General features: G+C 35.8%; 2 protein-coding genes across 2 annotated transcripts; both read left to right on the top strand.

Annotated features, from left to right (window-relative positions):
- Positions 1-1,311: 1,311 nt before the first annotated feature.
- Positions 1,312-2,238, top strand: LOC105985073 (olfactory receptor 5V1-like). The gene has a single exon (XM_013015483.1). It carries the CDS (start codon positions 1,312-1,314, stop codon positions 2,236-2,238), a length of 927 nt encoding a protein of 308 aa, XP_012870937.1.
- Positions 2,239-13,115: 10,877 nt separating this feature from the next.
- On the top strand, positions 13,116-14,063 carry LOC105985071 (olfactory receptor 5V1-like). The gene has a single exon (XM_013015482.1). The coding sequence runs from the start codon at positions 13,116-13,118 to the stop codon at positions 14,061-14,063; it is 948 nt and encodes a 315-aa protein (XP_012870936.1).
- The last annotated feature ends 2,293 nt before the right edge of the window (positions 14,064-16,356 follow it).

Genomic DNA, 16,356 nt, shown 5'->3' with positions numbered 1-16,356 from the left:
TTTCAGAGTTTTCACTAAGAAAAATAAAGACAAGTGAGACCATAGAATATACATTTACCTTTCATTTTGTAACCTAGCCTTTACCTGTGACTTTTCTATCCAAGATGTGTTGTTAAAATAATTTGTTTAGGAAGTAACAGAAGAAATTCCAAAACTGTATTAATTTTCAGACTTTAGATTATTTCACTCAGTGTTATGGCTAAGTGTGTTATTAGGGTAAACTCTAATGCTCATATTTAAGAGTAGCTATTCGAGTCTTAGAATCTTAGGCACTCAGGAGGCTGAGAAGCAGATGATCATAGTACAAAGCCATCCTGGGCAGAAAAGTCTTCCAGACTCCATTTTCAAAATAAACAGCAAAAGTTGGGCTGAAGACAGAGGGATGAGAATGTTGAAATGGGTGACACTGACTATGACACATTGTATTCATAAACTGTTTGTGAAGCACAACTCCTTGGTACAATTAGTTAAAGATAATAAGTTTTAAAAGCTAGGCTAATGGCATGGCTCAATTGGTAGAGATCAGGCTGAGCAAATCCAAGTAAACATGGATCTCCGAGTTAAAATAGCAGTACCAGAAAAAAATGAAATCAAGGTAGTATTTAATATTTAACATTTATCCAAAATAGAGATATTTTGAAGAGATGACATAACAATCCTACATTCTTTTATTTCATATTTTATTTCTTCTGTGTATATTAACTCATAGGATTTCTTAAAAGTGTCTAAGTATATACACATACATAGCCTAATAAGTAATCTAAAATAAATGCCTCTAAGTATGTCCACATACATAGCCCATAATAATAATCTATGTATTATACATTTGTACAACTGTAATTGTATTAAACACATGCAATTTGAAAACATAAAAATATAGAATGAGATAAATAAGACAATGTTCACCTTAGTAATTTAGTATTGAGACAGTGCAGTCTACATACATAAAGATGGCAGAGTCAGAGTAATACAAATGTCTGTCTGTGCATGAGAATTCCACCATCAGCTTCCACTGACTACAAAATCCAACAATGTTGCGTGCTTGAAGGTAATTGGCAGGGAAATTTTCCAGGTCCCATGGTTACTTCTTTATGAAAAGAAGGGTGAACAGGAGTGGAAATAGGCGTACAGAAGATGTTTCAAATGGAAGTTTTAGAAAGTGAACTCTCCATGTAAAGTTACCTAATATAGTTCATCAGCATTCAAATTATCTTTATTAAGAATTTCTCCATTCCTGCCTTCCTTGGTTTTCTTGTTTACCCTAACCTGTGTTTATTGGTTATTTCTGCCAGATAGTTGTGGAAAGAAGAAATGGACCTCTACAACCTTACGACGGTGACTCAGTTTATTCTCCTTAGACTCTCTGACCTCCCTGAAGTGCGATACCCGCTCTTTGTGGCACTTCTCATCATCTACCAGATCACCTTGGTGGGTAACGGGGCCATCATCCTGGCCATTACTATAGAGCAAAAGCTTCACACCCCAATGTACTTCCTTTTAGCAAATCTGTCCCTGTTAGACATATTTTGTCCTTCAACTACAGTTCCCAAGATGCTCCAGAACCTTTTGACAGAGGACCACAGCATTTCTTTTGTTGGGTGTGCTTTACAGCTTTATTTCCTGGTGGCCCTAGTGGGGACTGAGGTCTTCCTGCTTGCTGTCATGGCTTATGACCGGTATGTGGCCATATGTTTTCCCCTTCGTTACACCCTTATCATGAGCCATATTCGCTGTGCGCAGTTGCTGACTGGGACCTGGGCAGCTGGTTTCCTCAACTCCCTTCTCCACACAATGACCACCTTCAGCCTGTCTTTCTGCATGTCGAATCGAGTTGACCAGTACTACTGTGATATTCCTCCAGTAGTGGCCCTGTCTTGTTCTTCCACTTACATGGCAGAAATGGTACTTCTAGTGGTTGGAGGTGTCTTGGGTACTAGTGCCTTCCTGATCACCTTGATCTCCTATCTGTACATCATCTCCACCATCCTGAAGATCCGGTCAGCAGAAGGGAAGCGCAAAGCCTTCTCCACATGTGCCTCCCACCTCACTGTGGTTTGTTTGTTCTATGGCACCGTCATTTTTAACTACATCCGCCCCTCCTCCAGTAAGCATTCCCCTGCCAGAGACAGACTCATCTCCATGTTATACGGGGTAATGACTCCAATGTTAAACCCCCTCATCTACAGCCTGAGAAACACTGAGGTGAAAGGAGCCCTCCGAAGATTGCTATGTTTCTGAGCATGTTTACACAATGTAATATGAAAACTGAGTGCTTTGCTTTAAACTCACCACTTCCCATACTATTAGTGTGTGATCAGACAATTATCATGGCAGCAATCCATCATTTACCCTATTATTCTTCCACCTCTAGAGAGAAGAATATTTTACATATTGTCTATTACTTATGTAATAAAACCCTTTTGGTCTTCAATTATCTATTTTCTACCATACATGTTCCTAGCTCTATGCATCCCCATTACTTCTGATTACAGCTCCTGTTTCCCAGTCTGCTGATGAATTTACTATATGTTCATTGTCTAAGTTTTTGATTCTCAATTAATCTGTAGCATTCTGCATCTCCTTCTTTTGTGTACTGTCCTTGAATTTTCACTAATTTATATGATCACACAACTATTAAAATGTTTATATATTATTGAGTTGCTTTCTATTTTCCCCTTTAGATTTTTAACAGTATCATTAATGTTTAATCTTTTCAAATCACATTTCTTAAGTCATGTGTCTATTACTTTTTATTGTGTGACTCTTTGTTACCAATTACCTTTGCCAAAACCTTATCACCCAGTAGAGGCCCCTCATAGGGCAGGTTAATTACTTGTCATTTAATTTTAGATGACTCTTTTCAGTCCATAAACACTTGAAATTTAAATGACATTGCAAGGGTATATTACTTATAGTAACACTACTGTAAATTTAACATTTGCTTTATTTTTTTTTCACCATTTATTCTCAATAATATAGTATGTATCTGGCTTACTTCATGGCATGTAATTACAAATGGTGCAATTTGAGAGGTGTTTCGTAGGTCCTGCCAGGTTATCCACCTTATTGGTTGCTATGCCTCAAAATTTCTTACTATATTTATGTAGTTGTCTGGTAAGGGGACGTTTCTTCACCAGTATTGCGTTCTTGTTGTTTTTCTATATTTAGTACATTTTGAAGTCTTCTGTAGTGCTGGTTTAGTGGAGACACATTGTTTGAATTTTTCCTTGTTGTGGAGTTTTTGTTTGTCTGTTGGGTATTAAAGAGAGCTTAGCTGAGTATACTATTCTTGGTTGGTGTTTGTTTGCCATTAAGGAGTCACATAACCACATTCCAGGCTCTCCTTATTTTCATCATCCTGGCTGAAAATTCTGTAGTTTTTCTCAATGGTTTTCTTTTATAAGTCCTTATCATTTTCCCCCTGACAGTTTTAAGATTCCTTTCCTTAGTCTCTATTGGTTCTGTGTGGATTTATGCCGTGGTGTGTTTGGGATTCTAAAGGCTTCTTTTATTTGAGTAAGCCTATCGTTTTGCACGTTTGAGAAGTTCTTCTCTTGATTTCTGTTAAATACATTTGCTATCCATTTACCATCCTTCTGTTCACCTCCAGCAATACCTATCCATCTTAAATGAGTTCTTACTGCATCTTGAAGTTCATGCCAGCTCCTTTCTTTTTTGGTGGATTTGTTGTGAATAATTGTAACTTCTGTGTAATATCTTCTATGTCTTCTATTCTGGACACTCTCTTTTTCATCATCTAATCCATTATCAAAACTTTCAACTTTGTTTTTTATTTCAATTCCTTCTAATGGAGCATTTTTGATGGCTTCTCTTTCATTACTGAAGCTTTGTTTCTAGTGTTGTATAGACTTCTTTACTGTCTTGATTTGATTATCTGTGTCTTCTCTCATATTCTTTTTGTTGTTGTTGGTCATGGGACTGGAACTCTGGGCCTGAGAACTGTCCCTGCACTCTTCAGCTCAAGGTTAGGGCTCTACCACTTGAACTACCATGCCACTTCCAGTTTTCTGGTGGTTTATTGGGGATAAGAGTTTCATGGACTTTTCTGCCAGTCCTTGCTTTGAACAGTGATCCTCAGATCTCAGCCTCCTAAGTAGCTAGGATTACAGGCGTGAGCTACCTGCACCCAGCTTCTCTCATATTCTTTAGCTGAGTGATTATTGTTTCAATTCACTCCCTTTCTTTCTGTTGGAATTCATTTAGCTTTCTGTTTGTGGATTCCACGCATTGTTCTAATAATTGTTTATTAGGTTCATCACATTCATACATAGCCTTGTTTAAGCTTTCTATCTTCTCATTAAATATACTTATCAGTAGTGTTTCTAAAGTGTTTTGAGAACTATCTTCTACATCCTTTATTGTCTGCTGTATTGCCTGGTTATTTTGTGTGTGAGTTGATGTTCCTTGATCTGTCATTTTTCTTGTGCTTCTTGATGTTTTCTGACTATTTGGAAACAAAAGGAAATTGCAAATGATTTAAAGTAAAAAAAAAAACCCAAACACCAACCATGAGCCCTACAATTGCTTAGACTTTAAATAAGAAGTGTGAAAACAGAGATAAGTATTTCTCTATCTCAATACTCCATTTTGTTTGATGGGGGTATTGTTGGTCACAATAGGAGCTTATATATAGTTGTATCCAGTTGTATCCAGTGAGAGAATCTCTTGTTAGGTTCAGGATAAATCAAACCAAACCAAATAGATAACTGGATGATCCAAATAGACATAGTCGCAATGGAAACAAATACAGTTAACTAACAGATAAAAACTTAGGAATCAATGGAATGGACAGAACTATCAGAGCTAAAGGCAGACAAGTTAAAGTGCAATTAAATGAACTAGAATGAAATATAAAGAAAAACAAAATACCAAAGAAGAACAAAAGAATAAAGAACATGAAAAGAAGAAAATAGTAAAGTAAAATCTAAGATATAAAAATAAAAATATAAAAAATAGGAAATTTAACAATTAAAAATATAGCCAGATTAAGTATGCACACAACTAAGAAAGAGGCCTAGCAATTACTTTAGGTGTATGTAAGACTAAACAAAACAACAACAAAATTGAATTCTTAAAGCCCCAAGAATAACAAAAAGTAGACTCTCCAATTTGTTTGGGGGTCCTTGTGTCTCCCCATGTTCTTTATGCAGTCTCTCAGTGTAATCTCTAATAGTTACTATGATCTGAAGCTTTTTTTGTAGACAAGATCTTGGCAGTATGTGGTAAGAATAGGAGGCAGGATGTGGAGTTCCTTATTTGATAGTTTGGGGGCATTTATACTGTTTTATAGGCTGGGAGCTGAACTGCTTAATTGCTTGGGGGTTTGGATATAGTTGGATTCAGAATCCTTCTTCATATGGGGGTGTGTGGATGTTACTTAGATTCCTACCCTCAGTAAATTTGGGACATAGATAGGTTTTAAGGCATGTTTGAACATTCTCTCTTTTTTTTTTTTTTTTGGGTCCGGTCGTGGGGCCTGAACTCTGGGCCTGGGTGCTGTCCCTCAGTTCTTCAGCTCAAGGCTAGTGCCTTGCACCACATCACCACTTCCGGCTTTTTTCTTTTTGCTTATGTGGTGCTGAGGAATCGAACCCAGGGCCTCGAGCATGCAAGGCAAGCCACTCTACCACTGAGCCACCTTCCCAGCCCCATGTTTAAACATTCTTATAAATCAAAGTGAACAAATGAATTCTCTAATAAGTTTAGTTGAGTGGTCAGATTAAGTTTTGCCTTACAAACTTGCATTCTCTGTTGGTCTCCTCTCAGTCTAGATTAGGCCGTAGTGTGAGTTGTGTGGTTCTTGCACTACAACTGGTAGGAGCTGGCTCTTACCTGAAGCCGACAATCTGCAGAGCACTTGGGTGTGGGCAGAACTGCGGCCTATCTGGAATCAATATCCTTCCTGGATTTGGAAGGGTGGCTAGTACCTGATTTCCTACTCTTAGCCCCGCTGGAAATCGCTTTTGGTTTGTACAATCTGACTGTTTTGTTTGTTTTTATTTTATGTTTTTCAGTGAGATTTTAGACTTTTGGTTTAATGATTCCAAGCCGGCCTTGAACGGTGCTGGTATTGGGATGGAATGCCAAGCTTGTTCTGCTCACTGCTGAGAGGAGGGGCTGCCACCCTCTGGGCAGATCGTTAGTTTCCCACTGAAGATGGTGGTCATGGGTTTCATAATACTTTGCCCTTCTCAAAAATGGCACTATTTCTTGGGCAAGTGTTAGCTAGGTGCTGTATCAGCCTCTTTACCATTGTCAAAAATGGCATTATTCTGGGTGCTGTTTTCTGGGAGGGAGAGGAATGCCTTTTCTGGGGTACTTATGGTTCCCACTGATGCTCTGGAGCATTGCAATGTAATGAGTTGTTTCTATGTCTGACTGTGCTGGCTCAGCTGTGGGTTCCCACTCCTGCTTTCTCCCATGCAGTCTCTCTCAATCCTATGGTAAAGGTAAGTGAAAGCCTCCAGGCTCAGACGCTGCTGCCACCATCACCTCCGCTGCCTACTCTGACATCTCTGTCGCCTCTAGTAGCTGCCAGCAGGCACGGAATTCTGTGTTTTTTTGCAAGCAGCTTATAATCTTCTTTGGTATATATCTCTGTCCAATTACAGCTTACTTGGTGTGATTCTTCAGACATGATGTGGTAAGCGTGATGAGATCCTATAACTCTGCTGCTTCGTAGACAGCTTAACCTGCTCTCTTTTCTATTTCTGCCATCTTCTTCCTGCATCCAGATTCTTCTACCATATTGCTCAGATAGCTTTTGAAATTGCTGCAGTTAATCTAGCACTTGATAATGAAACCAAAATACCTGGCCACGTACTTCTGATAAATGAAAAAAGAAACGGAGAATCAAACCATTTCCTTTCTTGTAATTACCAAGTGTAATACCCACCGCACTGATCTGATGTTTTCTATCCCCCTCCAGCTAGCTCCATTTTGGGATGGAAACGGAAACTAGTAGATTAGAAATTATGTTTGGAAATGACATCTGAATGGTTTGTGCTATCTTCATACTACTATTCCCATTACAAAAGAAAATTAGGATAAGAGAATACATTTTAGTGATAACTTTAAAAAAACAGGAAATGAAAATTTAGAAGCAGAGATTAGAATATCCAATGTAAATTCATTTTTTACACATGCAAACAAGGTTCTGGTTAGTTCTCCTGAAAGAGCTATGATAAATAAGCAAGAATGGCCTCTTTCTATTCTCTGTTTCCACCCTCCTGTGGGATCTTTCTCATTCATTCAACCATGATGTTCTCTCTCATGAGATGCTTATCCATGGCTGGCATCAGGCTAGTTTGGACTTTGCACTTTGAGAAGTGTGATTTTAATAGAACTCTTTTCTTTATAATATACCACCTCAGATATATTGTTTTAACAGTGAAAATGGACTGATGCAGACATGTGGAAGATTTGAACTACCTTGATTGGAGTTTATAGGTGGTTAAAGCTGCAGTGCTCACTTGGATTCCTGGGGATCTGGGCCAGGTCTTAATGAAAAGAAGCTGAGAGGACCACATTTGGTATTTTTAGCTGGCAATCTATATCTGCACTGCTCTAGTGTAGAAGCAGATGACTTCTATTATTTTGCTTAACTGTCACTTTGAGGAGTCATTATTTGATGCAAGTGTATTATGATCTACAAGTAATACAATACTCAAACCAATTTTATGAGAAAAAGGGAGGTTTGAGGGTTTGTGATAGGACACTCATACCACATCATATAACAGGCAACTAAGGTCTATATTCCAAACCCCATGTAAAACAAGTCCAATGTAAAACAAGAGATTTAAGTACCTTAATAATTTAAATATAAAGGCTTAAATTAAAAAAATTAATTTCAATATAAAGGCTTAAGAGAGATGGTAAAATTTCTAAATTATCAGTGACAAAAATTTCACAGTTTCTTTGCGATGGTGTGGATCATATCAGAGCCTATGTGTGCAAAGTATGTTTTTATTTTCTTTCCATCTCAAGAGATATTCTGAAAGGCAAACATCGTTACATACCATGTCATGCACATACCCAGAGGAATGTTAGTCAAAACTATTAAAATATTGCATCATCACTCATCACAGCGATTGCATGCATTCAGCCTAGTTGCCATTCTACAAATGATTTCATAAAAAAATGTGCTATATATGCAATGGAGTATAATTTAGCTTTAATGAAATATGAAATTATCCCATTTGCAGAAAATTAAAAATGTACACCATCAAGTTAAGTGAAATCTGCTAAACTTAGACTTGCATACATTTCATCTGCTTTTTACAGATGGAAAGCAGAACTCAAAAATTTGAGGACATGGCCCAAAATTGGGACAGCTACAGGAAGGGGTGGGCGGGCGTGTGATAGTGATGAGTAAAATGCAATTATGTATATATTAAGTGAAAAATTGGAAGATTTGAAGGGGATGAAACAGAAGAAAATGTGAATGAATGTCATTAAAATGTATTATGTGCATTTATTGGGAATGCCACAATAAAACTCTTCACTTTCTATCCTTAATTTAAACTAATAAAATGGTAAAGAGATGACCAAACTCAAACAGAAATGCATAATATCAAGGTAGTCACTTTATTGCAATTAAATGTTAATAAAATAATTTAAAAATCATACGTTCCGGGGGTGTGTGGCACAGATCTAGAGGGGAAAAGGGTGAAAAAACTACATCAATGGAGCTCACTGGACATTGATGAATGGGAACTATACAACTCATGGGTAGAGATGGGAACAGATGACCCTGTGGGAAAGGAAATGTATTCATGACCTGACTAACATAATTGTAATCCCTCAGTATATCAACTCTTTAATAAAAATGAAGTAAATTTAAGACATTCAGATATGTTGTAGTTTTTCAGTTATCATTTCCCTTTCTACAATAACATGAACATTGAGCAAGGTCACAGGTATAGGCGTGTATAGTCAGATATGTCTTTTCTTGCATTGTTTTTAATGTTTGTATTTGCGATTTTCCAATTTTTTGAAAAGTTATAGAAAAACAAAACCAGTTTTAAAAAGTTACTTGTATTTTCCTATACTGGATTCTATGTATTGAATTTACAGACAAATTTCTTATTTCTACTTAATTTATACATACTACAAAAGTTAGTTGGGAATTCCATATTCAAATGAGTTTTAAATTTTACTCACTTTGGATCTAAGCTGCTCAGGAATATAGTTTTTCATGTGGAAGGGACACAGTCTTGAAAGAAACTTTGAGAGACTATATAGAAATTTTGCTCACATTTGCTATTTTACTAAGAAAATGAGGATTTAAAAATATGATAATAGACTGATGCTTTGGATTAATTATTACTGTGAAGACAGAAACATCAGCTACTTAGTAACACTATTTTTAATTTTTTTCCTTTGGGCACATGATCACTGAAAGATCTTAAACCTCACACTAGGTCATTATAAGAAATACAAATGTCACTCATAATTTTGCATTACTTAAAACTTACACCAAATTAATTATGTATCTGTTTTGTTAGGATTGGATTTATGAAGAAAGGAATAGTTCATCTAAAATCCTCATTAGCATATTTCCTAAGGGAAAAATGTGTAACATATATAGGCTAAATTCTAATGAGCGTTCTACATACAAGTGGTGTTTGCTGTTACTGGACTGAAGTAAGGTGTGGTGTGGGTCATCTTGCTTTCTTCTTCCTCAAGTGTTTTCTTGGTAACTTAACCTATTTAAACAAAAATTGAAATGCAATATTCTGTAGTAATGATATTTTAAAAAAACACAATTTCAACTATGTTAAAGTTTCACACCTGTTTTTGCTACATTTTTACCTATTAGCTAATGCTATTTTTCTCTATACAGTTGAAACTTGAAGTAACTATTTTCTGAGCAGCAAGGCTTCCTGTATAGTTTATTTGCCACTGACTATATGTAAAAATATGTTGGAAAAACAATGTTTTATTTCCAGTAGGAGATTAATGCTTGCCACATATCCCTTATGATGGTTCTCATGGGTTTGTGCTTCTAATTACATGTTTACACTAGTGACCACATGAAGCAACGGAAAGCATGGGTTTCCTAAGAGCTTTTCTGACCTCTGTGTATTACTAGTTCTGCAGGAAAGTTGTAGAATGCCCTCTTCAGAAATGTATTGTTGACAAAATGACCCTCACATTCTTTAGATAAAATGTCAAATATTTGGTTTATTTTTTAAGGCGCTAGAAGAGATTGTTAATGAAAATTTAATTTTTCTCTCTATATCATATGTTAGGATCATAAGCTTTATTGAACAAACTGAAACAGCCAATTATAAAAATTTAAGAAATATAAAATTTAAGAAAAATATATTGCCATGTTTTGGTGGATGCATACCTATTATGTAATTTTATAAAAATCAGGTTAAATACATAAATAAAAATGCTATTAATTTATTTCATATAGTTCATGTTTATAAAAATGCCAAATTCATAAGCATTAGTAAAAAAGAAAAATAATCATTTAATGTAGATATTAACAGTATTTGAAAATATTTTATTCAGTATCAAGTATGTTTCACATCTGTACTCATATGTGCTGTTATATATTTTCACAGTCTTGGTATTCACTGGTGTAGGTAAATAATCATTTTTAAAATTTTGATCACTGGGAATGTAAGAATATATATGACAATCTTTTATGAATCGTTTTCATTTACTCAATAATCATCCTTTATTACTACATAACAGACAAGTATTTGGTAGTTCTTATAATATTCTGTCTGATATTTTATGATTTGAATATGTTGCCAATAATGGTTTATTTTGTCCAAACTATGGGCTCAATCTGAAGGAAGAAAAATATAATATCCCTTGAGTACTCAGTGCTAAAACTTCCCTTAGACTTGAAACAAGGTAGCGTACACATGAACTTACAATCCTAATGCATCAGCCTCTTGAGAGGTGGTATTATAGAGTTGTGCTATCCAGTATGTATCATGACTAACATCCTCATCTAATACTTTTCATTATTTTTAGTTTTTAAAATTGTTTTGTGGATCTTGAGGCTAGATGTCAACCTACGAGCTGTCCCTGAGCTTTTTGCTCAAGGCTAGTACTCTGTCATGAGAACCACAACTCTACTTCTAATTGGTGATTAATTGGAAATAAGAGTTTCATGTGCTTTGTACCTTGATCCTCTGAGCTCAGCTACCTGAGTATCTATGATTAGAGGCAAGAGCCACCAGTACCTGTTTCTCCCTGTACTCATAGTAATTCTTTTTTAATCTTGACAGGAGAAAAAAAGACAGAGATGATAACTTCATGCCATTTACATAAATTCTGTGTGATTTGCATTCTTCATTCTATATATTTTAATTAATGAAAACATTCAAAGTTTGCAATAAAAAATAAAACAAGGGAGACCTTTTAATTTGTAACCTAGCCTGTACCTGTGATTTTTCTATCAAGATTCTTAAACAATTTGTTTAGGAAGTAACAGAAAAAGATTCCAAAATCATACTAACTTCCAGACTTTAGATTATTTTGCTAGACAGTTCACTCAGCATTGTAAGTATGTGGTCTATTAAGATAAATTCTAATGTTCATACTTAAGAGTATGTATTTGAGTCTTGTAATCTTAGTTAATCAGCAGGATGGTATCTAGAGGATCATAGCACAAAGCCATCCTTGACAAAAATGTCTGCCAGACTCAATTTTCAAGCCGGCAATAATTTGGGCTAAACACAGGTAGGTGAGCATGCTGAAAGGTGTGGCAATGATAATGACACATCGCATTAATAAACTGTTTTGTTGATTCACAACCTTCTTGATAGACTATTTAAGGATAATAATAATTTAAAAAAATATGCTCAAGATATGGCTCAAGTGGTAGAGGGCCAGACAAGCAGATAAACCAAGTAAACATAGGTTCATGAGTTCAAATCTCAGTACCAGAAAGAAATCATAGAAGTACTTCATATTTACTGCTTCCAAATGGAGATATTTTGAACATATACCATAACAGTTCTACATTCTCTCTCTCGTTCTTTCTTTCTTTCTCTCTCTCTTCTTCTCCTTCTTCTTCTTCTCCTTCCTTCTTTCCTTCCTTCCTTCCTTTCTCTTCCTTCCTTCCCTTCTCTTTCTTTCTTTCTTTTTTTTTTCGGTCATTGAGCTTGAACTCTGGGTCTGGGCGCTGTCCCTCAGCTCTTTACCTCAAGGCTAGTGCTCTACCACTAGAGCTACAGCTCCACTTCTGGCTTTTTCTTAGGTGGTGCTGAATAATCGAACCCAGGGCCTCATGCATTCAAGGCAAACACTCTACCACTGAGCAAACTTCCCAGCCTCAGTACTATATTCTTTTACTTCAAATTTTTATTTTTTAAATAAATTTTTTATTGTGAAAATATTGTATAGAGGAGGGTTTACAGTTACTTGAGCAAGGTAATGAGTACGTTTCTTATCAAGCATTGTTGTCTCCTCATTTGTTTTTTCCCCTACCATCCCTTCCCTGCAATCTCCACAAGTACACTCCCCTACCCCACCTAAATTGTAAAGTTGTTTTTCGACATAGCATCTTGCACAACTCATTGTTGCAATGGGTCAACCTTTTATTTCAAATGGGTATATTAATGCTTAGTTTTTACTAAAATAAATATCTCAAAGTGTAGCGCACATACAAAGACTATATTAATAATCTATGTGTTCTTCATTTGTAACTGTATTAAAACACATCCATTTTGTGAACATACAAAGTATAGAAGCAGTGAGGTTTGTAAAACTAAACGTAGAATATTTAGATGAAGCAAGTGCCTGTCTGAATATAAGAAATCCACCATCAGCTTCTATTGCCTAAAAATCCAACAATGTTGCATGCTTGACAATGATTGGTAGCCAAAGCTTCCAGGGCCACTAGTTACTCAGAAGGCTACTTTCTGAAAAGGAATTAAGGGTGAACAAGGGAAAATACAGTGTTTCAACTGGAAGTTATAGAAAGTGATGTCCCCAAGGAATAGTAGCTAACATAGTTCACCAGCTGCCACATTGTCATTATTAAGAATTTCTCATGCCTGGGTTTTTCCCCCTAACTTGTGCTTGTTGGCTCAGTTCCCCTAGACAGACTGCTGTGGAAAGGAGCAATGGACATCTACAACCTTACAACGGTGACTCAGTTTATTCTCATTGGACTCTCTGACCTCCCTGAGGTGCGGTACCCTCTCTTTCTGGCATTTCTCATCATCTATCTGATCACCTTGGTTGGTAACGGGGCCATTCTCCTGGCCATTACTATAGAGCAAAAGCTTCACACTCCCATGTACTTCCTTTTAGCGAATTTGTCCCTGTTAGACATATTTTGTCCATCAGCTACAGTTCCCAAGATGCTCCAGAACCTTTTGACAGAGGACCACAGCATTTCTTTTGTTGGGTGTGCTTTACAGCTTTATTTTCTGGTGGCCCTAGTGGGGACTGAGGTCTTCCTGCTCGCTGTCATGGCTTATGACCGGTATGTGGCCATATGTTTTCCCCTTCGCTACACCCTCATCATGACCCAGGTCCGATGTGCGCAATTGCTGACTGGGACCTGGACAGCTGGTTTCCTCAACTCCCTTCTCCACACAATGACCACCTTCAGCCTGTCTTTCTGCAAGTCGAATCGAGTTAACCAGTACTACTGTGATGTCCCTCCAGTGGTGGCCCTGTCTTGTTCTTCCACTTACACAGAAGAAATGCTCGTTTTAGTGGTAGCTGGCACCTTGGGTACTAGTGCCTTCCTGATCACTTTGATCTCTTATACGTACATCATCTCCACAATCCTGAAGATCCAGTCAGCAGAAGGGAAGCGCAAAGCCTTCTCCACGTGTGCCTCCCACCTCACTGTGGTTTGCTTATTCTATGGGACAACCATCTTTACCTACATCCGCCCTTCCTCCAGTAAACATTCTCCTGCCAGAGACAGACTCATCTCCATGTTATATGGGGTAATTACTCCAATGTTAAACCCCCTCATCTACAGCCTGAGAAACACAGAAGTCAAAGGAGCCCTCAGGAGACTTCTTCACAATAAAACGTATGCAGCCCAAACATAATTTTAAAATAGTATATAGTTTTGTGCATTTCAAGAAATTAATTTGTAGAAACACAATTTTATCTTCACCTACAGAACAAAATATATAGCTATATAGAAATGTAAATGCACTTGGAACTGTAGTTTTATATACCTCATGCATGTCTTTATCTCTGTCCACTGGGAATTCACAAAATAATAATCCTGAGATTTACCCAATTTAACAGTATATCATAATTACCTTTTTATTAGTGATGAACTTAGCTACATCGAAATCATAATACACATGTGTGTGTGTTCATGTGACTGAATTACTCCTATCTATGTTCTCATTTCTATTTCTAATCTACATCTGATCACCAATCCATCAATTTTTATTTTTCATCTTTGATGTTTGTAAATTGTTTATTGGGAAATTGGAATTGTAGATACACCTTTGATGCAATCTAGTATTATAGCCTATAAAAACAGTATGTAATAATTAAATCAAGTGAATTGACATATTTTTTATTATTTTTTTATTATTGTACAGAGGGGTTACAATTACATGGGCAAGGTAATGAGTACATTTCTTCTGAAGCATTGTTGTCTCTTCCTTTGTTTCTCCTTTCTTATTCGTTCCCATCTTCTCCTCCCCCAAAGTTGTAAAGTTCATTTTTCGACAGAATGACTTGTACATCATATCTCATTGTTGTAATGGGTCCACTTATATCCCTATTTTAACGATTTGTTTTTTCCCTTCTCCTCCACAAATTATACCAACAGCAAATACAGTGAAAGCAGGGGTTATACTGTGGGGGAGAGACATACTAAGCAACAAAGAAATCATCTTATAAATATGTTAGAAACAATTGCAACAAAGAAAAATCATTTGAATCCTTATCTTGGGATTCATTTGACCTAACATCAACTTATCTGACCTTTTCTGTTTGTCTCAGACATAATACTAGTTATTGCAAATAAAGGAAACTGTGTGACCTGTGTTTGTTTGGGCCTGGCTTACTTCACTTAATATAAATGGACATTTCTTTAACCTCAAACAATTCCTGTTTTTGTTTCTGTGTGTGCTAATATCTCTTGTAGTATACTTGTTCTACAAACTTAAAATATACAATGAATTATTCCTATATTTTTCATGTTGTAGAAAATATAGCTGAAAAATTAAATTAGATGACTAATTGAGAGTTTGTTTCCTCATCATCTCCTCTTTGTTTAAATAGTGCTAATACCTGGTAACTAACACTCTGTTAAGTTTCAAATGTGGTCTTAATTTTTGAACTTGGCTTTTCTTCCTTATGATGATTATCTTCTGTTTCAACCACATTCTCTCAAAAACAATATTTTATTTTTAATTCTATCTATCGATCTATCTGTCTGTCTGTCTATCTATCTATCTCATTTTAAAATTTGGCCAATTACTCTTATCATTAATCTGTAAAACACATAGTTTGATTTAATCACTTGACTGGTGAATTATACAACAATGAATTTCAGAGAAGAAGCATATTTTTCTTGTAAAATCTTAGTAGGCCATGATAATTTTTTTCTAAAAATGGTTGTAGAATTCTAATTAGCTGGAACAAAGCATTTTAAATGCCTAGAGTACGTAAATAATAAATATTTGAGATAATTCTATTTCTGGATTTCAAGTTTTGTTTTATTTTTTATTATCTTGCAATAGTTGTACAGAGTAATCACCATTCAATAAAGCAGTTTGTGAATACAATGTGTCTTGGTTAATGTTGCATCTATGAATATACTCACCTCTCCTTTCTTTCCTCATTTTTCTTAATTTTGAAGGACATGCATTGAATTTTTGACTGCAGCTTTAAGAACCTCAGTGCACTTTTGAAAAATATGCATTCAATTTTATGTTTTCAACAAAGTACTCGCATTTTCTCTTTTCTGCACACCCCAAAAAATAGTTATCTTTCATGTTTATTTTTATTGACAATCATTGTACATGGATTCTACTTTTGACAACTGCTATTGTTACACTTATGAGGTAGTAGTAATTCATTGTGCTTTTAATTAGCTTTTCCCTCAAGATTAAAGACATTGAATGCTTTGCTCATTTATGTTGGCCATTTTTTCTGTGTCTTTTGAAAAATGAAAGGTTTATTCAAGTGCCTAGATTGTGAATTGGATTACTTTTTACTTTTGATAGTGTAGTGTGTTTTATGTATTTTGCATATTAATTTTTATATCTAGTTATTGATGTACTTGAAATATTTCATTCTCTTCTATAGATTGTGTATTCATTGTGTTGCTATCTTGCTGTGCAGAAATTATTATTTTTTAATTTAATTTAATTT

Source organism: Dipodomys ordii, unplaced genomic scaffold (genome assembly GCF_000151885.1).
Source record: "Dipodomys ordii isolate 6190 unplaced genomic scaffold, Dord_2.0 Scaffold27, whole genome shotgun sequence".
In the NCBI taxonomy this organism is placed as follows: Eukaryota; Metazoa; Chordata; class Mammalia; order Rodentia; family Heteromyidae; genus Dipodomys; species Dipodomys ordii.
This window is presented reverse-complemented; position numbering and strand designations above follow the sequence as displayed.